General features: G+C 40.1%; 1 protein-coding gene across 1 annotated transcript in view; it reads right to left on the bottom strand.

The window, feature by feature from the left end:
* LRRC72 (leucine rich repeat containing 72) overlaps positions 1-10,370 on the bottom strand; it is a gene marked incomplete at its 5' end in the record, with an annotated part of 33,052 nt that extends 22,682 nt beyond the window's left edge. Inside the window, 3 exons of the mRNA XM_080665212.1 lie at positions 4,358-4,431; positions 9,434-9,552; positions 10,319-10,370. Of these exons, the coding sequence (XP_080521338.1) occupies positions 4,358-4,431; positions 9,434-9,552; positions 10,319-10,370 (245 nt within the window). The remainder of the gene's footprint in view (positions 1-4,357; positions 4,432-9,433; positions 9,553-10,318) is intronic.
* Between the last annotated feature and the right edge of the window lie 17,429 nt (positions 10,371-27,799).

Raw genomic sequence — 27,799 nt, 5'->3', positions numbered from 1 at the left:
ATCGTGGCCAGACTGGGTTTAAGATATGGAGATTGCAGTGCACCAAGAGACAGAGACAGAGTAAAGTGTTTTATTCTCCCTTTGTTGTTTATTGAATACTAGAGGCCCGATGCACAAAATGCGTGCAAGGGGCTCAGCACTTGCAGCCCCGGCTGCCTTGGCTGGCCCTCGCAGTCCCGGCTTTGTCTGGAAGGTTGTCCAGAAGGACGTCCGGAAGGTCGTTCAGCTGTTCAGTCTAATTAGCACATTAGCTCTTTATTATAAAGGATGAGATCAAAATATTGCCCATCCTTCTTGAACTGGGCCTTGTTGCTGGTGCAGCTCACTCAGCTAAGGGACAGACATGGGTGTGGATGGGGAGCTGTCAGCAAAGAGGGCAAAGCTTCTGAGTGACTGCTGTGGGCTGGGGTATTCGGATGTCTTCTATTTCTCGGGGCAGAATTGTGGGCCCAGGCTGAGTATGCATACACATAGGTCTCTATTTATCACACCCATATAGAGCACACCCTGTGTGCCAGGCACTTTTCTAAGAAATTTAAAAATATTAATGTTAACTAATATTACCTACATTAACTCATGTGGCAACATACTTTCACATTTATATTTCTTTAACCTTGCGACACTGAGGGACTAATATTTTCCTAATTTTTTAAGCAAATATATTTCTTAAATCGTGCAAACATTTCTAAACAAGAGAAGCCCCTCTCACCAAATTTTTATATTGAAAACTTTCAAATCTAAGAAAAGGTGAGGGAATAACATAATGAATGCTTATATAGCACTTATAATTTTTAATGTTTTGCCACTCATTCTCTCTTACCTATATAATCTATCTACTTATTGGTTGATTATTTTCTGGGGGAATCATTTGAAAATAAATTGCAGACTTCTTATTGCAGGACTCTCACTCCTAAATTCTTCATGCACATCCCTTAAATAGGGACATTCTCCTGTATAACTACACTACCATTATCACACCTAAGAAAATGAAAATGAATTCATTAATATCATCTAATACACTGTTCATATTCAAACTGTCTTGTTGCCGCCTATATTTTATAGTTTCTTTAAACCCATAATTCTATCAACACTTATGCATGGTTTTTTCAGTTGGTATAATCCCTTAGTCTTAAATTTAGAACAGCCACTTTCCTTTTTTTCCCCTTAACATTGACTTTCTGAAGGGCCCAGGACAGCTGTATGATAGAATGTCTCACGTTACTGATTTGCCTGATTACTTCCTCAGGATTAAATCTAAGGGAGACCATTTTTCAGTAACAAAGGTGGTAACTACTGCATCGTCCCGGGACACAAATGCTGCTGCTTGTTCCACTGTTGGTGATGCTAAAAGGCCAGTAACTGGGTTAAGCCTGTTTCTGCCAGGGCTCTCCACTATAAAAAATACAAATTTTATCATTGAAAAGTAATATGTGGGGCAAAACTCAGAGACTATGTGTACATCTCATTACTTATTAACTATTTATTCAATGGGTTTAGCTTCTCTGGGTAACTTTTGCCTGAATCAGCAGATTTGGTATTATAAAATGCTGCCTTGTCATGCTCTCCTTTTCACATTTAGTAGCTGGTATTCTCTAAAGAACATCGGCCATAGTATGTGTTCTCAGTGATTACTCCAGGAGTCATTGGTAAGATGCTTTCCAAGCACAACAGAGACAGACAAATAACCCCGTTTACTGGCGTCTGGACTGTGCAACATTTTTTTTTTTTTTTGTACCCAGATGGGTTAAGTGGCAACCTAGTATTCTTAGGATAAAAAAAATGTGTTAATTGAGAAGACCACTAATTACCCACTGTCAGAAGATAAATATTTCTAATTTTTTCCTAATGCTTTAAATCTTTTTTTTTTTTTTTTGTTATCTACTTACCCGTTAGGTCAATAGTGTACAGTTGTTAAAAATTATGAAAGGTCGAGGTGCCATCATTTGATCACATAAAATATTGATTGCTGTTGTGAAAGTAGCTAATCTATATAGAAAGGTTCAAAGCATGATCCTAAGTGTGTCAGCATTATCTACCATAACTGTCCCATAATAAAATATATATATTTAAAAATCTTAAATTGACCAGTTACTTATTCCTTTGCTTCCAAGAGATTCAGGGCCACAGCAAAGATAAGTATGTTTTCTCTGCACTAATAAATTAAAAATACTTATATATAACAAAAGAAACATGTTTATTAATAAAGGATTTCTTTCAATTACCAGAGGTAAAGTGATTAACTTTATTGATAAAGTAGAACATTTAAAAAAAATCCTCACCCAAGGATATGTTTTTATTGATTTTAGAGAGAGAAGAAGGGAGAGAAAGAAAGAGAGAGAGGGGGAGAGAGAAACATCGATTGGTTGCCTCCTCTCTGTGCCCTGATCAGGAATTTAACCCACAACCTTTTCGGTGCACTGGGCAATGCTTCAACCACCTGAGCCACCCGGCCAGGGCAAAGTAGAACATTTCTTTAAAGAGTAACTGAGTTCTACAAATTACATATGAGTAGAAATATATTAAGCTTATTTTTAAAAAATGCATAAAATTCACAGAGATTAAACAGCTTGAAGGGAAGAACAGGGTCATCGTTATTAAAATGAAAACTGTGACTGCCCAGGTGTCACTTGGCTAGTACCCACTGTACTGTCAGAGTCCAATCCAACCCAGGACTTCTCCTTCCCCCTCCTCCTGGCTTCTATCTCAGGCACGGTGACTGCTCTGCAGAGCACAGTGACTTTTGCTATGTGCCACCTTGGGGAGTTGGAGTGGAATCCAAGAAGGTTATTATTAAAAGGAGAGGTTTTCCCACTTACCAATAAATTAGTATAGGGATTGTTAGGTAGGGTTATTTTTATGGTATAGGGGTATAATGAGTCATTCTTCTCTAGTAGTAGTAATAATATTAACTGTACTAATGCTCATTGAATGCTTACTGTGTACCAGGCCCTCCCCACCTATTCATTCACCTAATCCTCACAACAACCCTGTGAAGCAGGTAGTATTGTTATATGTATGCAGGTGATCAGGGTCCCAGATAAAATATAGGATACCCTGTTTGTGAATTTCAGAGTAACAGCAAGTGCAGTGTGGGACATACTTATCCTAAAAATATATATTTATTTGTTTCTCTGAATGTATATATATAAAAGCCTAAGTGACCGAACGACCAAACGACCAATCGACTGGTTGCTCTGACGCACACTGACTACCAGGGGGCAGACGCTCAACACAGGAGCTGCCCCCTGGTGGTCAGTGCGCTCCCACAGCAGGAGCACTGCTCACCTGACCGACCGGTCCCTGCGGCCCACCAGCCAGGTGGTAGCCACTCACTCCCTCAGTAGTCCTGTAGGCCCAGTCTCCAGAGAATGGGCCAGGCATTGATGGAGCAGTGCTGCCACCCGACACAGACAGCTCTGCTGGCCTCCTAGAAGTCGGCCTTGGGCACGGTGGCCGCTTCCCCTCCCTAGATGCTCTGGAAGGAATAATACAAAGGTGGCCTCCAGGTGGCTCCTGACAACCAGCACAAATGTCAGGGAATGTCAGCGGGATGGATCCCGGGCTGGCAAGGGTGTTCCACCACTTGCCCAGAGGGCCAATTGCATCTCGGACCCCCCCTCCCCAGACCCCACCCGAGCATGAATTCATGCACTGGACCTCTAGTTTGCCAGAAACCAATCATTCTACCACTAATAGAAAGATGTGGCCAGGAAACTGGGAAGGCTGGTCAACAACCTTAAATGTTTTAATCACTCACTGTTTAGTTGAAACATTGTTAGCTGAAGCAGCCTCCACCTCTGTTTCTCCTATGTAAATTTCTGTTATTGGAATTTCCTGCCTAAAGGTTATGGGCGTATCCCATAGTCTCAATAAAAGGGATAGCAAGGCCAGAGCAAGGGGTAGTCCTTCCACTAGAGTTGGGCTCCCGCCTGGCCCCCAATATTCCCAAATTAATACTTTTCCAAGTCTCTTTTCATTTGTGTGCGGCCTTCTCCAGAACCCGAACCCTGAACCGGAACCCTGAACCACGCGGGACGTGAAAGGGGTTCCCACACTAGTTCATATATAATTGTATATTCCATAGTTTTATTTGCTAAGATCACCCAGATGGAAGAGGCAGAACTGGAATTTAAACTTAGTTTGGCTCCATAATCTTTGTTCTCATCCATTCCAATGTGCTGCCTCTCCAATAGAGATTGTGACTCCAATAAGCGGTAAAGTAATTAGAGTGTGATACTTTCCCATCCAGTCTTTGGCATGGGGGTGAGTGGGGGTGAGGGAGGACTGGAAAAGAACATTTGAATCTGTGAAACATTATAGTCGATGCTTTTCTATTTCTTACCTAAAGTACACTTACTTTTGAGAAAGGAACAGCTCAAAGACATCAACATCCCTCTTGTGGCCACATATCTTTAGTTGATCTTCAACTGCCTGATAACATATAATTACTCTGTCAAGGCACATTCCACTGAGCAAAAATACGGAGACATTTGAAGTCAATAACAATAAGGTCTACAAGAAGATCAAAGGAAAGGTGAATATGGAGGCAACCATTCTAAACTGATAAATTCCAACACTACAATTATATATTATTTAATCATTTTTGTGGTTGAATTTCATTATCCTTAATCCTGGGAATAGATGTGTTAAATAATTTTTAATCAAAGAGAAAAAAATGTGTATGTGTACATATACTCCAAAAACAAGTTTTCATTTCTCTATGAGGTAGAGTGATTTAGTCTTTAAATATTCTTTTTTTAAAACATATATTTTTATTGATTTCAGAGAGGGAGAGAGAGATAGAAACATCAATGATGAGAGGGAATCACGAATCAGCTGCCTCCTGCATGTCCCCCTCCTGGGGATCAAGCCTGCAAGCTGGGAATGTGCCCTTAGCTGGAATCGAACCTGGGACCCTGCAGTCCCCAGGCTGATGCTCTATCCATGGAGCCAAACCGGCCGGGGCTAAATATTCTTAAATATTCCTTCAAACACAAAGAATTTATATTTGGTAGGTTTTCCATATTTACAGAAGACACTCAATATCAAGGTTGCAGGTGAAGAGTGTAGACTATAATGTACATTATCATATGGGTGCTTGGCACTCTGTAAATGCTCAATAAATGTCACACAAATGAATGAATGAGTGAATAAATGTCATTGCCCTTTATTTGCAAAGAAATCATGTCTTCAGTTTTCATGAATTACTAACATCTTGCACCGTGGGAATTTTTGGTGAAGAAGAAGCAATTTTTATTCCCATAGACTTTGTTTTGAAAATACAAATCCAACAACAACTAGTTAGGTACTTTGCTTTTTCTTTTGTGGTCCTTTGCTAAATTACAAAATAACATTTATAGGCCACATGGCCTAAGATGATATGGAAAAATTAAAGCCTGTCTATAATTTTCCATGAAGGAATAAACCTAACAAGACACAACAAAAGTGGAAAGTATAGTCATTGCACTTCTGGACTCTGACAAACATTGTAATTATCAGAGTCAAAACAATCACCAAATTTCAGCTGGGATTTGTTGTGGGTGGTGAGGTTGTAATGTCAGTAAGTGATTTATGAAGTTTTGACAATGGTTTTGTTATTTAGTAGAGGACTTTAAGAGGAGTTAGGTTTAATGGGATGATCACATATCTAAAGAAGTGATGCAGGTAGACATCCTAGGGATGGGGGACAGCTGCTAATTTATCGTCCCAAACTTTCTTAGTTCCCCTGTTATGCAAGCTGGATCTTGAGGCTTAGAGAATTCATTGGCTCAGGTATAGGAATTTCCATCAAGGTATTTTGTTACTCTAACAAGCAAGCTGAATCTGGGGATTGGAAAAACCCAATACACCAGGCTTACACATCTTCATCTGGGTACTTTAACTGAAATATCTAAACTTTCAGGTTATATATGGTCAATTGCAACTTTGCCAAAGTATTTGGGATGTTAAAGGCCAGCCAAGGTAGAATTAAAATTTAGCAGCTACCTATTAAAATTACAAATGTGCTTTTAACTTGATCCCGTCATTCCATGTGTAGCACTCAGAAACACAGCGGTACACAAACACACACACACACACACACACACAAAATTAAATATCATTGCTCACCTCAGCATACATTATCAGAGTTATGATATCTGCCCCATTAATTGGAATATAGTTTAAATTAAGATGGAGCTTCACAATAGAATACTGCACAGTAGCTTAAAAATATAAAGAGATGGATATCTGATCATATAATAATATCAGAAACATATTTTTAAGTAACAATGCCATTGACAGGATATGTGAAAAAATAACAATATTTTCATTATTAATAACATTTATATGCACACAAAATACACACACTCCAAATTGTAAACAACGGATCACTTGAGATCATGGGGAACTTTCACTTTCTAAACAATATACGTTTTAATAATGTTTGAATATTTTATAATAAGCACATATTAATTTAGTAATCAGAGATTAATACACATTTTGAAAAGTTTAGCCATAGAATGATTATTTAAGGATTTAAATTAAGTTTTGAAAATCAAGAGATGAAAAGGGAAATTGAAACTTCAGCATAATTCAGAAACCACTGGCATAATCAATTATTTATTTACACAGATTTTGATCACGATATGTTTCTTTCTAACCAAAAGTTTCCTATGAATCTGGAATCCTGTATTAATGCCAAAGTGCCAAAGAACACAAAGGTGGGCCAAGAGTTTTCAAGTTTCAGTGACTCCGAGGTGGAACAGCTCCAATTCCCAATCAACACACAACTTCATTAGCAGTATATTCCTTTCATCTAGAGAAGCACAACAAGCATTCTCCCCCTGAGATAGTTTTTTTTTTTATTATTGTGGTAAAATATACATAAATAGAACTTACTATTTTAACCCTACAGTTCGGCACATTCACATTGCTGTGCAACCATCCCCACCACCCATTTCCAGAAGTTTTTCATCCTCTCAAATGAAACTCTGCACACAATCAACACTAACTCCGCATTTCCTCCCACCCCATCCGCCTGGCAACCACCCTTCTACTTTCCGTCCCTGTGAATTTGACTACGCTGGGTACCCCATGTCTGTGGAATCACAAGTTTTTCTCCTTTTGTGACTGGCTTATTTCACTTAGCATAATGTCTTCAAGAATCATCTATGTTGTAGTGTGTGTCAGAACTTCCTTCCTTTTTAAGGCTGAATGATATTCCATTGCATGGAATATTTCCACTCCACCTCATCTGCCCGTTTATCCATCAAATGCTGCGAAGGAAGGTTGTCAGTGTTAAGGGCTGTGACCAAAGGAAAATATGCTCTGGTGAATTTAGCCTGGGAACGCTGAGATTTCAGTTGGGGTGGGCTTCAAGGGGTGAGGAGAAATTAGAACTAGAATATTGATGGGTGGATGTTTTAGTCAGAGGGAAGCAATTACACAAAAGAGAAGATGTGGGGAAGGGAATTTAAAGAGTGCGCGGCTGTGCAGCCTTTGGCTACAATGAAAGGCACATGGGAGACAACTGTGAGAAATAAATTAAGAAAGATGATTTGGGTCATATTATTTGTGCTAACTTTGAAATTTAAGCTCAAAGAGTATACTTAGCGTGCAAGCAAAACTTTATAGGCCTAAGAACTCTAACTTACAATCACATCGTTTATGTAATTTATCATTTAAAATTAATATCATTTCATGATATACGTATACATACATATATATGCACATATATGTGAAATATTTATACTAACTGCATGATTAAATCAGTGTAAGTCCAACAAGATTCTGATTTTTACCAAGACAACTACATCAATGCTTTTAACAATATCCATTATCAAGTTATTTTAAAATCACTGGACTCAATTCTGGGGTTAAAGGGAAATAGGACAGGATTTTTAAACTTGAGAAAAGATGTGAAAAGGAAAAAAAAAACACAACAACAACACAAAAAAAACCAACTAGGCCCCAGGAAGATGATTTGCAGTGACATGTATGATGGCCTCGGGTGCAGAGAAGTGCAGACAGGAAGCAAGGCCGCCTCTGGAAAATCAAAGCAAGAGCGATGAGCTGCCCTAGGACAGTGGCGAGTGGGAAGAGCTGAGAGCAGCTCTGGCAGGGGATGTACAGAGAGCGGAGGAGAACAGGCAAGCAGCTGGAGGTGGAGAATAAGGCCAGGGGAGTCACAGTGATGGTGGTAATGTGATAACGTGACGATGATAAAGGTGACTATTTGTTAAGGAGGACAAATTCAGCCCGGAAATGCTGGGACTGAGGCGCTGGTGGAACAGACAGGCTAGGTGTCCAGCAGAGAGCTGCAAGTGGACAAGGGATCTCACCAGAGATCTCAGAGTGGGTACAGCCTGGCAAGCCAGGTCAGCCCAGAGGAGAGAGTGGGGCCCAGGTAAGATTATTGCCACGTATCTGCCTTTAGAAAGAGGAGGAGGGAGGTAAGTTTGGTAAGGGGACAGAAGAGGGACGGTTGTAGAGTTTGTAGGAGAAACAAAAAGACAGTAGAAGCTGAGAGAGTGAATTTCAGGAAGGTAGAATTTGAACCTGTAGTTGCACAGAGTGTAGGAGGATATTACCCAGAAAAGGTGTTGAATTTGTGAAGCAATTTCAGTAACCCAATGAGGGGGAAAAGTCAGATTTCAAATTAACTGGTTAATAGGCCAGTGAAAGAAAAACAATCCAACACAGAATTGGGGTGTGGGCAGTTCTAGAACAGGGAGGATGGCTGCAGCTTCCTCCACTGCCTGACACCTTAGGATCTAGAGAAAACAGAAAAAAGTTAGAAAACTGTGGGCTTTTCAATACGTGGGTATTTCAACCTATAGAAGGAACTACCCTCTCCTTGACGGTTTACGTACTGCAATAATAGATAAAGGCCTAATCCCTCATGCACCCCAGGACAGTTAGGACTCAGCCTTCAGCTCGTTACAGAACTCTGGGCTTTGTACCCATCGGAGCCCCCAGCCCTTGCACACAAGTCCCAGAACTCTAGAACGCTTTGCTCGCTCCCATGTTGCATATTTTTGACATTTTTCCTCACTCGAGTTTATTCTTTAAGCCATTATCTTAACCACCTTCAACTCTTGTTTGTGTGATTCCTCAGAGAACCTTCCCTCCTCAGTTTACACTTTAGGGGACAACATTTTAGGGGAGATATATAAATATATATATAATTTTGGTGAGTCAAGGCCCAAATTTATGGCTCTGTTACCTAATTTCTAAACTGCCATAATTATATATGCAGCAGGTGGTAAGTAGGGAGAGGTCAGTATAAGTCCGTTAGTGTGTATCAGGGGCAGCCTCCAATCCTTAGTGGAAGTGTGGGGTCCCCAATGCTCCACCCCCTCCGCCACAGACCCCTGGGGCAGCCTCAGGCTGGCTGGGGCCTCCGGGCAAGGACCCGAGGGGCTCTTGGTCTGGGGAGAGGGGTGCCCCTTACCCTGTGGCTGATCTCCAGGGCACGTTCTGGAGCCCTTGCCTGGCTCGTGGAGAGTCGGGAGGAGCGGGGCTGATGGTTCGGGTCCCAGGTCATCAGGACGCCCGGGCGGCCAGCGGCACCTATGATTGACCCAGTCTGGCCCGCGGCTCATTGTTCCCACTGTTACCCACAGTTACCACGGTCTCGCGGACTAAAAGCCAATCCAAACCAGGGAAGATTTGAAGCCAAATCCTGACTTCTGTGACGTTTGCACGTGGGGTCCTTGCAGCCCCCACCACGTGGTAGTTTCCCCTGCGCGCGGTGCTTCTGTGGGTGCCAGAGTGGGTCAGAGGACCCCAAAGGCAGCCCCCCAATACTAACAATCTTATTGATTTGAGAGCAGAATATCAGAAAATGTAGGTTCTTAACATTAGGTGTGCCTGGTGACCACTAGTCACGTGTGGAGGGTAGGGGTGGTGGAATCCTATTGGAACTTGAGACAAAAGGGGAAAAAATCAGTTCTGTTGATCCTATCTTTACCTAAAATTTTGAAGTTCTTTCATCATGGATGTTTTGCAAAAACACTGCATTAAAATTTATTTTCCTGATTTTTGTGTGCGCCACCTTACATTTTTGTAAGGCCAGTGCCTCACCCTAGACCCAGTCCTGGGATAGAGATAGGGGTGGCAGTATCCAGGCACCCCTAGGCTCCAGGTGCCCAGGAAAAAAAGGACACTTTGCTTACTTGATTGACCAACAGTAAGCACATATTGGTTCAGTAGCTGAGGAGTCCTTCCTCTGGCAGAAAATGGGTTCGATAAGCCACTATTTGTCGAGACTTGATGTCTCCCCAAGTTCTATTGGTACCTCTGGCACAAACTATCTTATGATCTTATTTATATGAACCTGGTTCCCCTCTCGTGTGGGAAGCTTTGGAGCAGGATTCTGTCCGTGCCATCGCTGTCTTCAGTCAGGGACTAACACACTGCATTCCATAAAGGTTGATTCAATGGAACCAGTTGGTTTCTTGGTTCCCAATTTGAACTTGAAACCTAAGAATTAAATACAGCTTTTTAAAATGAATCAGGCCCTAACCGGTTTGGCTCAGTGGATGGAGCGTCGGCCTGCGGACTGAAGGGTCCTGGGTTCGATTCTGGTCAAGGGCATGTACCTTGGTTGTGGGCACATCCCCAGTCGGGGGTGTGCAGGAGGCAGGTGATTGATGTTTCTAACTCTCTGACCCTCTCCCTTTCTCTCTGTAAAAAAAATCAACAAAATATATTTTTTAAAAAATGAAATAAAATGAATCAGGCTACTTGCATATAAAAATCCTGGTGTTAGAATAGAGCATCAAAAATATGTCACTGGAGAAATCAAGCACACACTATTTTAGTACTTCCAAAAATATTTTGGCCTGGTGGGGCTGGGAGGGTAAAAGTCCAACATGTCACTGTGGAGAGAGTAATAATCTGAGAACTACTATTTAATTGGTTTTTATCTCATAAATAAAAATCGAATGAGAGGAATGGTCCACTAAGAAAAATGTGTAAGATAGTTTACTGGTCTTTTGTCTCCCATTTTTGCTGTTAATATGTGTTACAACATTTCAGATATCATTCATAAATATGCTACATGGAAACATGGAAATGTATAGTACTTGATCAATTTCATTCATACACAAATGTGAGTTTTAGAATCATATGCAAAAATACTTTTAGAGAGCCTTTTACAGAAGTAAACTACTAACCAGCTGATTTCTACTAAAATCACATTAAAATTTTTAGCCTTGACTTTTTGTTTAAATCTTTAAAATTTACACTGACTAAGAAGAGAAAAAAAAAAAAACACACACAAATAAATAAATCCAGCTCTGTTCTTAAGAAAATAACTCATTTCTTATAAGGTTTTAATGTGTCCCATCTCCCCCCAAAATTACAACTTAACTGATCATGAGGACTAAAATAATGCAAATTTAATTATGGGATGTGAAAAGTGGAGGTTAGGGAAGGCACCTTTTGGATGAAAGATGCTTCCTAGACATCCTCACAGCGATGGTACACAATTTTTACAAAAGAAGCATCCCAGGTAGGGTGAGCAGAGAGAACATTACCTCCATGTGGTAGGATTACGGCCTGAGGAATCCATCCTGAAATTTTAAAAATTCATGTAAAAGGTACATTCTCCTTTACAATCAATCTTGTTTTAATATAAAAATAAAGTGGTCTCCCCCCACCCTCCAAACTCCCCTCCAATCTTTGAGCAATATTTACACTGAAGCAAGACACCCTGTGTTTATCCTGTGGCTTTGCCGCTCTGGCACGCCGCCACTGCCTGCAGGGGTATGCATACCCCAGTTTGAAAGCTCTAGCATATCATGGATGTGGATTTGGAAAAGAAGAAAGAGCTTGTGCTCCAAGTCAGGGCATGTGGGGTTTAGTCTCAGCTATGACATTAACTAGTTGTTGGCCACCTTTGAGTCACTTAATGTCTCTGGTCCTCAGTTTCTTCAGTAGTAAAATTGAGAAGTTGGAAGTTTAGCTCAAAAAAATCTATTATTTAATTATAGTTCCCTAGAAAGGTGGTATGTATTGTTCACAGAGTTGAAGATTCTTGCTGAGATGTTGACATGTAACTGTTTTTAAAAATAATTTCCCAGTGAAAAATGTATGAGGAAAAAAATGTGCATAATGATAGCTATCATTAAATCTATATAATTTTTAAAACTCTCTTTCTAATTTTGTTAACAATTCCAGTCATCAGTCTGGATGTTATTTTTCTAAGTGAGTAAAAAATATTTATTAGATAAAATAATAATTATCAGCGATTGTCTACCATGTAGAAGGAGCGTAGAATGAGCAATATCTCAGCCACCATAAAATCTTCTTACATGCAAAGAAAGGTATATCTTTTTATGTCATTTGATGACCACAGCACCAAAATTTTCATTGTTTTAAGTTTAAATAAAATATTTTAATTACAGCTATCGTTTTTTGTCTGTTTACACAAAATGAAAATGACAATGGAATGTTGGGAATTCATGGAATTCTCTACGAGTCTTTCATGTTACTGCACATTTTAGGAGAAGAGGCAGTGACTGCCTTTTTCAGGACTATATTTTAGGATATTTGTGTAGTGAACATGCTTGGAAGGTAGAGACAGTGTCTTGGAAGGGTGGATGCTTTTTGTGTTTTGTTTTTGATTGTGCAGCATAATAAAGATAATGTCTCTCTCCTTTATCATAAAGATAAGGTCAGGCAGGCATACTGACAGCTTAGGATAAACTTCTATCAATAACTCATCAAGCCTAAACTAAGCAAAGTGAGAGAAAGGTTAGTAATTTCAATGACATCATGCAATGAAATCTTACAATAAAAATAATTTTTATGACTTATATGACTTTTCCACCCAGTACCATCTCTAATTTCAGGTAATGGGCCTTCTTTCCTGGGCTCCATGATTTAGAGAGTCCTGTTAAGGTCGTCCTTTGGACTCACCCCCCACCACTACCACCATCCCATGGAACAAGTGGATGGACCCACCTGGAGTTCTTGCCCTCCTCATCTTTGTCACACTCTATAACTCGGCCCAAGGGATAGTCAGAGTGGCTGTTTGGGGTGATAGACAGAGCTTAGACATGGGGCTCATTGTACTTGGGAGAAAATGTAAAATCACAGTAAAGGACACACAGGTTTGGAATTCAAAATTATATTATTTGGTTAAGCTGGGGTTCTGTCTTGAGATTTCTAGCTATTCCAGACAGTAAAAGAATGTTTCCAAACATGAAGCACTTCCTGTTCCAACGCAGGTAGGAGTTTGGAGAATGGTGTGTGAATTTTGAGAGAAAACAGGTATGTAAGGAAGAAGTGGACATGGCTGCTTTTCTGAGAGAGTTTAAGAAATACTGCATGTGGACGGTATTCTTCAGAACCCTGATAATGAAGTGTGCCATGGGGTTGTGGAGAGACTAACGCTTCCCCTAATACCTCCGAATGCACCACCATGCCAATAACTCAAAAAACGGCACGGCTTAGAGCATTGAGTGATAGTGTCTTGGGCCTGAACCTGAGAGATCCATGAAACGGTACTTCGGAGATAGAGAAATGAATTTTATTTTAACAGTGTGAAGGGCAACAGGCATTAGCCAGGGAGAGGAGAGCAAAGGAAGACAGCTTTGCAAGATTCTATAAAAAGTCTTGTTATGCTAGCAGGAATGCTTCATTTTATCACACATCAGATATAACAACCAGGTATTTGAAGCATAAATTATCTCTCTCCATAAATATGTGGGTTTATTTAGGTGGGTATGTGTATATATATATGTATGCATATACACATAAATATATGTGTGTGCATGTATGTGTATATTCACATGCATATACACACATGTACACACACACAGTAGGCTAACTCTACAAGGACCCAGTAATCCCTACCTCCTGGTTTTCTCATACTTGTGTAACTAATCCCCTCCCCTTGCATGTGGGCTGGATTTATGAACTCATTTCTAATGAATACAATATGGCAGAAGGATGGGCTATCACTTCTGAGAGTAGGTTACAGAAAACACTGTGGCTTCTGTCTTAGACACCTTTTCTCTTGTTCTCTGGTCCACTCTGAGCTAAACCAGTTACCATGTTGTGGGAGGCCCATATCGCAAGGTGTTGATGTGTCTGGCCAACAGCCAGAGAGGACCTGGAGCTTGACAACAGCCAGGTGGGTCAGTTTGGAAGCAGATCCTCCCAAGTGGGGCCTTGAGAAGACAATCGGCCTGGCCTGGATTGCAGCCTCTGGCAGACTCTGAGCCAGAGGCACTCAGCTGAGCCGAACCCGGATTCCAGAAATGGACAAAATAAAGTTTGTCTTAAGCTGCTAAATTTTGAGGTAACTTGCCATGCAGCAATAGATATCTAATTATACATATATGTATGTTATTATGTATTATATAATAGACATGAGATGTGTGTGTGTGTGTGTGTGTACACACACACACACATATATATTTAAATTAAAAATATACAGAAAACCAGAAAGGTGGTCCTCTGTGGTCAATTTCCATCCTTCTCAAAAGAATTCCTATCCTTTTCACCATACATAGTAAAAATTTGACAAAATTCCCATCCTGAAAATTTTCAGATATTTAAATTTGAAAAGACAAATTTATTCTTGGAATGTTATCTACATGCAACCACAAGTTTATATGTAAAAATAAATTATACTCTTTTATCATAATAGACAATATTTTAATTAGAGGATAATTTAAAAGAGATTTTTACTAAGCTACAACTTAATCTTGGTTAAGAACTGATTAAAAAATCATTTATCAGAATGAATACTATTACCAAGTCAATTTATATTTTTCTCATCTGCTTATGAAATCTTTTCAAATGTGCTATGTATTTTTTAAAATGGGACAGTATGAAGCACTATTATTTTGTGAAATTTGAGGTGTTATCTTGTGGTCCGGCTTCACCTCTATCATTATATGGGTTCCTCTGAGACTCTGTCTAACTCAAGGATCTGAAACTGCTGAGATTTTCTTCTTCCATTCTTATGATTTTTTAGGTAAATTTTAGAATGATGACTAAGCTTGGAAGTAATTTTTCTTTTAAGCCTTGATTAGTGGGTGGCATTTGCAGGCATGAACTATTTAAAAACGGGTGGAGGATATGGGAGACTGGGCGAGAATAGAACAACAGTGGAAGGAGAAAGAGACAGGGGAAGAAAAAGAGAAGAAGGGTGGAGAGAAGAGGAGAGGAGACAGAGAAGGAAAGAGAGAAGAGAAATGTGGAGAAACAGGTGAGAGAGAAAGGAGGAGAAAAGCAAAGGAAAGGGACACATTATGAGTAGAAATTATGGTGCCTTTTGATCACAGCCATCTTGTGAAAACAGATATGATTCTTTGGGGACACTGCTTTATTCCCAATCCTGTGGCTCAGTGACACTGATGATAACTGATAATCACTCTCTAAACTCCTGGCATTAAGGGTAGGCATATGATCCATGCCAGAGTAAGGGGAATAAGCCCTCCTGCATGTTTCAAATCTGAGCTAAGGGGAAAGGAGGGGTCTATTCCTTGTGGTGAAGCTGTGTGGTTTGAGGCCTTAAATTCTTGCTATGTGCTGCCTTAGTATCTGACACTGGGAGGGCCTCACACAACCTAACTGCAAGCTCCCTTCCTACCCTCCTTATCAAACAGACCAAATGTAATTGATGCTTATCCCTGAGTAGCAGGTTTAAGTTCCCTGCCAGCCAACAGAATTATTTAAGCAACCCAATCACATCCTTGTGTGGGAACTACGGCACCCCACCCTCTTATTACCACAAAGCCTGCCTCCCACAGCTGCTGGCTGTTCCCTCCAAAGCTGCCGGTTGTTCACTTTGCTTGAGAGTGCGACTCCTGTGTGGTCCTGCGTGGTAGGTACACAGCGTCCTCCTTGCCTGGGCTGTGACTACAGGTGACGGACACACTGCTACCAACCTCATCTCCCCAGCGTCAGGTGCTGTGCATTGGTCATCCCCACAAGCCTATGGTGGGAATTCCTCTCTCACCAAAGAGGTGAAGGGGGGGTAATTAGAACAAACTGTGATATCACCTGAGTGCTGCCAGGCATGTTCCCAGCCTTGTAAAGGAGCCGAGCTGGGAGTACAAAGCCAGCACACGGAGTCACAGAATTAAGAGCTAAAGACAGAGGGAGGCCTGAGCACTTGGAGTTCCGGGCTCCCATCACCACTGAGGTCTGCCTTTCCTACAGATTTCACTCAGATTGCCCTTTTTACTTCTACTAGTTTGATGAGAGTTTCCACCACTAACCGTCACCTCAGTATTATTCAGTGAAGCCAATGATAGAGAAGAAAAGAGAGAAGAGAAATGTAGAGAAACAGGTGAGAGAGTATATTTGAATTTAAAATAATAGCCTTTTATTTAGTAAGTATATAATTATGTGACTTACATATCCCTTTCAGGATGAGGGAGTATAGAACAGGTAGAGAAGACTAGTGATAGTCCAATATCATGAACTAGGAAAAAAACTGAGGCTCTCCCTTTTGCGGGGAGTGCTTTTCTCTTCCACTCTTCTTCCTCCCAAGACCTTTCCCTCTCCTAAACTCCAAGAGCTCTTCTTTAGCTTCTGTAACTTGTTTCCTGAGCCTACACAGCCCAGCTGGCTCATTTCGACTACCTCTGTAACTTTCTAAATAAGCTCTGTCCTATAATTTGGAAAAAAAAATCTAGATACACAAGGCATATTCTGTAGTGGAATAAGAAGATGAATCACCCCTATGAATCACCCCTATGAAGAAAATAAAGAATCTAAGAATCACCCCTATGAAGAAAATAAAGTATTAAGAAATTAGAATACTACCTGTCAAGTAGTATTTATATTTAAAAGCACTAAAATTCTTTTTGAAGATCCACAGTTTTTCTGTCTAGAAAATGAGAGGGGCTTAAAGATTATATATGTTGATGATCTTAAAAAAATTTTTTTTATTGCGGTGACATTCACAAAACATAGAAATGAACCTTTTTGATTGCACAATTCAGTGGTATTTAGTGCATTTTTGATGTTGTGCAACCATTACCTCTATGTAGTTCCAAAACACTTTCATCACTCCAAAAGAAGTCCCCTTACCCATTAAGTAACTGCTCCTCATTCCTCCCTTCCCCCGACCCTGGCAATTACTAATCTGCTTTGTATGTCTATGGATTTACCTGTTATGGATATTTTATATAATTGGAACCATACAATATGTGACCTTTTATGTCTAGTTTATTTCACTTAGAATATTTTTGAGGTTCATACATGTTTTAGCATGTATCAGTAATTTGTCCCTTTTTAAGGCTGAATAATATTCCATTTTATGAACATTTTGTTTATCCAATCATCCATTGATGAACACTTGGGTTATTTCTACCTTTTGGCTATTAAGAATAGTGCTGCTACATTCATTTATTTACAAATCTTGGTCTGAACACATGCTTTCTATACTTTTAGGTATGTGCCTAAGAGTTGAATTACTGTCATATGGTTATTCTATGTTTAACTTTTTGAAGAGCAACCAAACTGTTTACCACAGTGGACACACCATTTTACTTCCGCTAGTAATGTATGAGGGTTTGAAATTCTCTACTCCTTGCCCACACATTATGATTTCAGTTTTCATTTACTTAATGAGTAATGATTGAGTATCTTTTTCATGTGTTTGTTGGCTATTTGTATATGTTCTTTGGAGAAATACCTATTTCAGACCTTTGCCCATTTAAAATTTATTTTGTTTATTTTTTGGTAGTTGAGTTGTAAGAGCTCTTTCTATATTCTGAATACCAGCTGGCTGTCAGATACATGGTTTGCAAATATTTTCTCCCATTTTATAGGTTGTCTTTATAACCTGATGATTCCCTACAGATTGTTTTTATCCCTCCTCTAGTTAATGCTAATTATTATTTATCCTACAGGTATTATTATTTCAGTATTCTTTTCTACTTTATCCATATAATGAGAGCTTTGGTTAAAGAGCCAGTGATTTAGAATAGGGTCTGCATGACCCATCTTCCTGGCCATAGTTATTGGTCTAAAGGTGGGTATCTAAACCTAGGTAGACCTCACAACCCTAGCCACAACTATTGGTCAATCACACAAGCCAGGCCAGTCAGAATCTTTCCCTGTTGGTGTGTGAGCTTAGAAGCTGCCATCAGCCATGTTTCTATCTATATAGAAAGTGGATCCAACAGTAGAAGATAAAACTAACACACAAAGCAAGAGACCAGTTCTAATGGTGTTTGAGTCTTGGTTCTAGCTCCCCGCTCCCCTTGCCTTCACTGCAGTTTGACTATGCAAGTCAATGTACCTCCTTTTGTTATAAGCTGGTTAACATTAGGTTCCTCCACTTTAAATCAAGTCTGACCAAGTCAGTGAATATGGGAATATTTCCTTGAGTGTGTACGTCATAATATCATGGCATTTTCGAACACACATATAATTTCTTTGATCTACATTTTGCCTACAATGGCCCTAGTTTTTACTGTAACACCTATCTAGGGTTTGTGTCTATTGACTTTCCTGCCTGACCCTCAGCTCCCAAACTAAGAACTAATAGGAAAAAATTGGAATTATTTCTGGTAGAATTGGTTTCTATTTCCTTTTCTCTCTAAAAATTTGCATTAAAATGATTGGACAGCTGCCAAGAACTTGAAAAATTAATTTAAACCCTGTTTGCATTTTCTATCTCTAACTGGAATGAATGTTTAAAAAGCACATTTACTGCCCTAGCTGGTTTGGCTCAGTGGATAGAGCATCAGCCTGCAGGCTGAAGGGTCCCAGGTTCAATTCCAGTCAAGGGCACATGCCTTAGTTGCAGGCTTGATCCCCAGTGGGGGGCATGCAGGAGTCAGCAAATTTATGATTCTCTCTTATCATTGATGTTTCTATCTCTCTATCCTTCTCCCTTCCCCTCTGAAATCAATAATAAAAAAAGAGCATTTACTAAAAGGAATGTGTTGTGTAATTTAATGTGTGATAAATGTAGGTGGTCTAAAACTACTTTTACTACATTCCTACTTTTGCTCATAAACTTTTAAAATACTTTCACTAAAGTGTGAGTATCATTTGACAAAAGGAAGTCAACTAAGCCCTTTATATGACATTACTTTAAATAATCTTTTCAATATTTTCTAAGTCGGTTTGTACAGTTAGTTAATCCATCCACCTATTGTAATATTAGGTGATGAAAAATGTCATGCATCCTGTCCTGGGTGTAATTACATACATTCCTTTTCAATTTTCTTTTGTTGACTTTTGATATATTTTGTATCATAGCTTTAGTAACTAGGATGTCTTTTGGTGAAGAAAATCCCTATTTCCGATCATTGCCCTTTACAAATTAATGACTCAAGGTATAACATGTGCAGTCCCATAGTTGTTTATCTTGGTGTGGCCCATGCTGAAAATTATTTCTACTATCAAAATGATTCTGTTCTTTGAGATGATCTCTTGGTATTTTTTTGGTTCTGGTTTCTCTAAAAGTTCAGGAATTGCCTGTCAGAAGTCCCTTGACAAGAAAATTTACCAAGAACAGTCTTAGACTGGTAAACTTGACAGTTTCTTTACTAAGAAATGATGGCTTCCATAGCCGAACTTCTTCTTACCTAACAGTTATTTTCCCTCTCACCTCATTTTTTCCCCATATACTATTCTGATTTGAATAAACTATTTTTTATTAACTTCATTTTGTTACTTAGATATGGATCACACCTAAACTGTATAGCTATGGTAACATAACAAGTTCATATTTTATATTAATTAAGAACATTTAAGAAACTTCATTTAATTGGTGGAATGACCCTGAGGCTCTTGACTGAAGTTTTGCATGAGAGAGGCCACTGGGAAATCACAAAGTCTGTTTCTTCCCAGGGCAGCTTCTAAGCCCTGCATCATATATTGTTTATCTATAAATGATTCCAGTTGTTGCTTCCAATAACCCAGAATATATGTCCCTCTGATTCATCAGGCACAGAACCACTAGCAGACTGACTCATTGGCAATGATAGGTGTTTGGAGTAAAATGATTTTTATCAATTAGGGTGTTTTTCATTATAATATCAGGACACTAAGATCTACTTATTTGAACAGTAAAGAAATGTCTTGCCTCCATTAATATATCCAAAAAGAGAGCAGTTCCAGACTCCATGTGGTCAGGGCCAGAGCTCCAGATCTCCGCTGGCTTTGAATCCCACGCTCTAAGCTGGCTTTCTTTTCAGGCTGCCTTCCCTCATCACAAGGCAGTGGTGGCAGTTCCAGGTTTACGTTCTGACATGTCACTGCTGAGAGGAAGAAGGGGGCCTGTTTTCCATTGTCACTTTCCTTCTAGAGCGGAAGCCGTTCTTGAGACCTTTCCCTGAATGCTTCACTTCATGTATGCTAGGCCCCAACAAAGTCACATGCCCATTTACTGGTGAGGGAGTGGCATTCCTAAGGTTGGTAGATAATCAAGATCCACTCTGAAGGGCTACACCAGGTTGCCCTGTCAGGTGGACACTTTCTCACTCAACGAGGAGGCTGCCAGTCCACACCTGTCCGCCTTACTCCCATGTGGGTGCCGTCCTGCCCCTGCTGAAGCTCCTTCACCACCCCCTGGGCTGCTCTTCTTCCACCAGGACATGCCCCACACCTTCCACAAATCTGACACTGCACCCAGTTGTCCTCCCAACCCCACCCCCCTTAGAATGCTCTGACAATGTGCTGGGCCCACCCCACCCATGGATGCCTTCTTTACCAACCTGGGTGCTGCTACCCATGCCTTCTTTCAGCCACTGAGACTGACACCCAGCAACAGTCTGTTCCATCAAGAGTTAAAACCTTTCTCAGATGCAACTTTTATAGCAGTCTATATAAAGAAGCAAGTTGATATGCAAATAGCTATGTACAAAAAATTTTTTAAAGAGCTATGAGATTTTTTCCCCATTCACATAAAAAAACGGAGTTGTCTGAATAGAAAGCTGTGATTATACATGCACACCGTTGCTATGGTACATACAACTAGTAAGTGTGGTTTTCATAAATTAAAAAATTCTATATATAACTATTCCCCCAACCCATCAGCAGTATCTTGAGTTACAGATAAAGAAAATAGCATCCGAATTTTACTCCCACGTTCTCTTTTTGCTCATTTTTCCCCTTGTTTTCTTCAGATCCCCTGCCTGCCACAGCCATGGCCACTTCCACCATCAGATCAGCACTGGGCAGTTCTGGCACTGGCCCCTGCTCACTTATTCCATTCATCAATACCACCCTTTCTTACCATTTGTGTCTGTTCTCTGATCTTGAATTCTTACCTCTGTCAGGAGGCTTTCCCTAAACTGTGTGACCTCATTTCTCTGTTGCCTCCACCAGACCCCCTGCGAAGCCAGCAGCTGCTGCCAAATCTCTCCAGGACTCCTCGCAGTGACTTACCCAGCGAAGCTTTGTTTAGGGTTTCCAAGAAATGAATCACTTGAGCTCTCTGTTTAGGGAAAGCTGCTACTTGCCTAAGGAGACTAACAGAGTGGCTGAACGCTCCCCGAATCAAAGTTTGTAAACCCCAACTGAGAGTTTCATTGTTTCCTCTCCTTGATCCTCTTGCTTTGGATCCAACAGACCATCTCCTTGTTCTATCTGTTCCAGCTGAAGGCAGACTCTGCCAGAAATCTGTCTGGGCACAATTCCCTTGATGCTGTGTTTCCATATCTTGTAGGGGGGAAACGGCAAGGTTTTGGGTAGTGGCTCCCATGTTTATTCTGTTTCTTACCCTTTGATGTCCTGGGACCTCTTGCTTCTCTGCCTCCTGTCTGATATCTTCTTCCCTCTCCCACCCCCCTATGAAATAGAGACTCTCAACTTAATGCTGGGGGATGGGGTGGGAGGGAGTACAGAATATCTCAGCATCTCTGGAGCTGGGAAATAGTTTGAAAACACCTTTTCACTATTATAAGAGCATTGTATGTTTTTAAGGTTAACAACTAAAATTTTGCTCTTTTTAAAAGTTATGCTCAAATGACTTCATATTGGTTAACTGCAAAATTATTTAAAGATAACTGTTTTTTTCTCAAAACAAGGCTATTTATGCTATTGTTCAGTGTAAAATTTCTTACAAGATTTACATTGATTGCAAAATAGATTATTAAATCCTTAATGGACTATTAAATGGCACCCCAATATGACTTCAACATAATTTTAACATATTCCTATATACTGACTTAATTTTTTAAGTATCACATATTTTAAAGCTAATGAACTGTTGCTCACTCATTTCTTCCTCTCTGTGTGCCTTCCTTTATTTTTCTCTTCTTTCTTTGATTTCTTTTAATAAAAAATTCAAATATATATATATATATATATATATGGAGAGAGAGAGAGAGAGAGAGAGAGAGAGAGAGAGAGAGAGAGAGAGAATATCTTGCTATCTTGTTTTATCTATTTCTCCATTTTTAAAAATATACTTGTATTGATTTCAGAGAAGGCAGAGGGAGAGAGAGACATCAATGATGACAGAGACTCATTGATTGGCTGCCTCCTGCACTCTCCCTACTGGGGACCAAGCCAGCAACCTGGGTATGTGCCCTGACAGGGAATCTAACCATGATCTCCTGGTTCATAGGTCGACGGTCAACCACTGAGCCTGAAGTTTGCTAAGTTTAAAATTTTTTACAATGAGTAAAATAACCTAGATTTTAAAGACTCAAATGAGTGGGACTCTGTTATACCGAAAAACTTCTGCACAGCAATGGAAACCATGAACAAAATAAAAAGGCAACCTACCACATAGTAGGAAATATTTGCAAATCATGTATACAATATGGGGTCAATACCCCAAAAATATAAGGAACTCACATCACTCAAGAGCAAAAAATAAATACCCCAAATAATACAATTAAAAAGTGGGCAGAGGAACTGAACAGACACCTTTCCAAAGAAGAGAGATACAGGACAACATGAAAAGATGCTCAACATTACTAACCACCAGGGAAATGGAAACCAAAACCACAATGAGCTCCTTATAGCTGTTGGAATGGCTATCATAAAAAAAGCGAGATAACAAATGCTGGTAAGGATGTGAGATACATATGTATACACACACATATATCCACACATACAGACTATACACAGAGACAATGAAATATTATTTAACCATGAGAAAGAAGGAAATTCTGCTATTTGTGACAACATGGATGGGTCATGAGGGATTATGCTAAGTAAAATAAGCCAGACAGAGAACGACAAATACTGCATGGTATCACTTACATGTGGAATCTATAAAAAAAGAGTTAGGCTCATGGAAACAGAGAATAGAAAAATAGTTACCATGAGGTGGTGGTGGGGGTGGCTCACTTAAGGAAATAGGAAGAGGTTGATAAAAGGGTACAAATTTTTAACTTAAAGATAAATAAGATCTGAGAATCTAATGCATAACATGATGACTTTAGTTGATAACACTGTATTATATCATTGAAATTTGCTGAGAGTACAACTTAAATATTCTCACTATGAGGTAAAAAAAGGTAAACATGTGAAGTAATGTATATCTTAATTAACCTGATGGGGAGAATCCTCCCAAAATGTATAGTTATATCAAATCATTGCAGTGTACACTTAAAATATCTATTTGTAAATTATAGCGCAATAAAGCTGAAAGAAAAGACTCACTGAGTGAACACATTAAAAGTTACAGCATCACACAGGGAAAAAGGAGTTAAGGACTTTCTAGATGTGTAGTCCAAAAGGTGATGTGTATTATATCGTTCCATTAGTGCAATAACGTTTTCAACAGTGGCACTCAGACAGCTACAGTTTCTGTTGACCTCTGATATGTGACATTTTTCTCAAATTTAATCAAGATTATTTAGTTATGTAGGGATAAAAGAATCTTGATTTGTTTGAGAAACACATTTGAAAAAGTTATGATGAATTTTAATGGGAAACACACTTGTATAGAAGCCTGGGCATAAGGTTGAAATTGATCATCACATTGTTTGTTTAGAAAAGAAAACATAACATTCAAAGAATATGTTGGAAGTATTGGATTTCCTCACATAAGAACACACACATTGAAAATGATGAGGCTTGGATAAGGCCTATATTACAGACTATTTTTCTTTACTTAAGAGAGTTGACCTTACAATGCACATATTATTGAATATACTAAAAATCTGAATATTTTTGCATGTAGATACATTTTGGAAAAAAAGATAGAAAATAAAAAAGAAACTTTTTTATTGATAATACTAATGACTAGACTTTGAAAATAATTCTATACGTGGAAGAATGAAACAACAGATAGTTTACAGGCAGCCAAATATGTAGATTTTAGGCAGCAGCCTATCACTGCTCGCCTGGGTGGTCTCCCATTTCCCAGAAGAGGGGCTTGCTGAGCTTCGTGATAGAGTCAAGAGTACTCAGCACCTAAGGGGCCTTTGTGTGTGGGGAGGGTGGAGGGAGAGGAAATAGCTTTCTAAAAAGTCATAGAAGGGGGTCAAAAAATCATAGAAGAAACTTTGTGAGTTATATAAACCAACCCAGTTACCCCCAAGAAAAACCACACCTAAATTCTTCCAGACAGATTAGAATCTTTCCTATTTCTGCAGACCTCCTGAGAAGGAGTTTCCATTTCCTTACTTTAGTATTTAACAGACTTCCTTCTCAAGAACACTGCTCTCTTGACTATGTTAAATCTTTGATAATACTGCCAAGACTTTTATTTGTTCTTATAATATCCTGTACAGGGAAGGAGGACAGCTGAGTGCGCTTGCTTTTCCTCTCTGTCCCTCATTCCCCTTGGCCTTCTTTTCCCCACACTTTTAATTTCCATTCCTTTAAGGTAGGGATTGCATGGGCTTTTCAGGGTCAAACAAATAATATGTAGGTTGAGGCAAAAGTAGATTTACAGTTGTGAGTAAGCAAAACACAGAGTTCATCCTTGTATTAGTATTTATTAATTACTGTATTATTTTCCAGATGAACAACTGTAAACCTACTTTTGTCCAGCCCTATACAACTTGTAGGATTTAAGATTGTAAGGAGTGGTGGCAAAGTGGAGAACCGCTGCTACTCTACAGGCATTTAATTATATTTTCATTATATGCACTGAGTAGGTCAAGCTGGCTATGATTTAGGGGTGAATTCTGCTTGAGAGCTGCCCTTTTACACCTTTGCTTCAGGCCCTTCCTGAAAAGGTAGGACATGATAGGTTGCATTTGCCTATGGCTACAAATGAAAAACCAAGGCTTAGGTTAGCTGTGATGAAAGACGCTTCTTGTCTGCATTCTCTAGCACAAAAGCACTCTCATCTATATAAGAAAAGCCTAAGCGACCGTTAAGGTGGAACAACCAGAATGACCGGTCGCTATGATGTGCACTGACCACCAGGGGACAGACAATGCAGGAGCTGTCCCCTGGTGGTCAGTGCACTCCCACAGGGGGAACGCCACTCAGCCAGAAGCCGGGCTCACGGCTAGTGAGTGCAGCGGCAGTGGCGGGAGCCTCTCCCACCTCCATGGCAGTGCTAAGGAGTAGCAAGCAGGAGGGCAGTAAGGAGCAGGGTTCCCTGACTCTGAGAGGGATGTCCGCCTGCTGGCTTAGGCCCTGTCCCCCAGGGAGTGAGCCTAAGCCAGCAGGCAGACATCCCCCAAGGGGTCCTGGACTGTGACCCCCCCCCCCCAGTGCATGAATTTCGTGCACCAGGCCTCTAGTTATAATATAATTTCTTTTGGACACATATATTCTGCAGGAGGTTTTAATGTATGCATTACCTCCAAGAAGGCACCTAACGACTCTTGTCTCCTGGCATTCATACCCTGTGTGTTAGCCCTGTGTGAGCAGCAGTGTGGAAGTGATTATGTGTGACTTCCAATGTTAGGTCATGTTAATGTGCATCATTGCAGCTTTCATCTTTGTCTCTTATGTCCCTTGCTTCAGAGGAAGTCAGTGCCATGCTGTGAGGACACTCAAACAATCCTGTGCAGAGCCAGCACCTACTTGCTAGTCTAATGAGTAAGCCACCTGGGAAATGGATTCTCCAGACCCAATCAAGACTTCAGATGCCTCCAGACCAGCCAGTATCTGACTACAACTAAATGAGAGATTCTAAGGGAGAACTGCCCACAAGTTTTTGACAAACAGAAACTTGAGCGGTAATAAATACTTCTTATTGTTTTAAGACACTATGTTTTAGAAGCGATTTGTTTGGCAGCAATGATGACAGGACGAATCGAGTAGGTGGGTTTAGAGTCATGCATCCATAACCGCAGGCTTCTGTCACTTAGAACAAGTAGAATGATGGATCCTGGTGATCCATTCCTCTGTTTCTTCTTAAAAACTTCCCCAGCTTTGTTGGGATATAGTTAACATATAACATGGTGTAATATTAAAGTGTACAACATGATGATTTGATATAGAGGTGTACATTGTGAAATAATTACCACAGTAATGTTAGTTGACATATCCGTCACCTCCCATATCCTCTGTTTCTTTGGCAACAGGAAGGGAGATGTTCTGTTTTTCCCCTCAGGAATGTGGAGCGAGGAGTAATGTAAAAAGCAGGGTGATTTCACATGGACACATGCCATATTTTTTCCATGCCATATTAGCTTTCAATGATCATTCGACAATAGCTAATATTAATTGAACTTTTACTATGTAGCAGCACTACATTAAGAGCTCCACCCAAGTTGTCCTCCTATAATCCTCACAAGAACCCTAAGAAGTAGCTATTATTATTATATTTTGCCTGCTCACCACAAGACAGCTCTTAAGGAGCTGATGAAATAAGCTGGTATCCAAGTAGCTGGGATTTGAAAAAAAATGCCACAAAATTTCCGTTCCCAATATCTCTACAAGTCAGATATCACGGTTACTTCAATGTCATGAATTGTACAAATTCATGAACTGTACAAAATTATCATGTTGTACACTTTAATATTACACCATGTTATATGTTAACCATATCCCAACAAAGCTGGGGAAATCTCTAAGAAGAAATAGAGGAATGGATCACCAGGATCCATCATTCTACTTGTTCTAAATGACAGAAGCCTGCGGTTATGGATGCATGACTCTAAACCAGGGGTGGGCAAACTTTTTGACTCGAGGGCCACAATGGGTTCTTAAACTGGACCAGAAGGCCGGAACAAAAGCATGGATGGAGTGTTTGTGTGAACTAATATAAATTCAAAGGAGTGGAGGGGAGAGCAAGAGAACCGGATAGAACAGCCAGATCCAGCCCGCGGGCTGTAGTTTGCCCACGGCTGCTCTAAACCCACCTACTCGATTCGTCCTGTCATCATTGCTGCCAAACAAATCGCTTCTAAAACATAGTGTCTTAAAACAATAAGAAGTATTTATTACCGCTCAAGTTTCTGTTTGTCAAAAACTCGTGGGCAGTTCTCACTTAGAATCTCTCATTTAGTTGTAGTCAGATACTGGCTGGTCTGGAGGCATCTGAAGGCTTGACTGGGTCTGGAGAATCTATTTCTGTCTTGGAGTTTTCTCTGAAACCAAAGCAGTGCCCTCAGCCTGTGCCCAGCAGTGAGAGTGAGTTCATGCATCCTCAGGAGTAACCCGCAATCAGTGGAGGGCTGGAGGTGGGCATCAGCACCCAGCACGTGTCTGTCCTTCCAATGGAGAGTGTGGGCATTCTGTTTCTCAGAGGTCCCTGCAGTACCGAGTCTTTTCTCTGCAGCAGCAACCTCATCCACGCACGCCTCTTCTTCTCTTCTCTGTCTCCCTGCTCCTCCACTCCTGCTTCCTGTGATTGCCCTGCAAATAATAAATTAGCTCTGTGTCTTAGTATCTATATTTGGGGAAATCTAAATTTAGACAACATTTTTGTGGATAGAGACAACTCATAGCAATCCTTTCCTCC

Source organism: Plecotus auritus (assembly GCF_963455305.1).
Source record: "Plecotus auritus genome assembly, chromosome: 4".
Taxonomy (NCBI): domain Eukaryota; kingdom Metazoa; phylum Chordata; class Mammalia; order Chiroptera; family Vespertilionidae; genus Plecotus; species Plecotus auritus.
The sequence above is the reverse complement of the archived record's forward strand: the minus strand, read 5'-3'. Positions and strand labels throughout refer to the sequence as shown.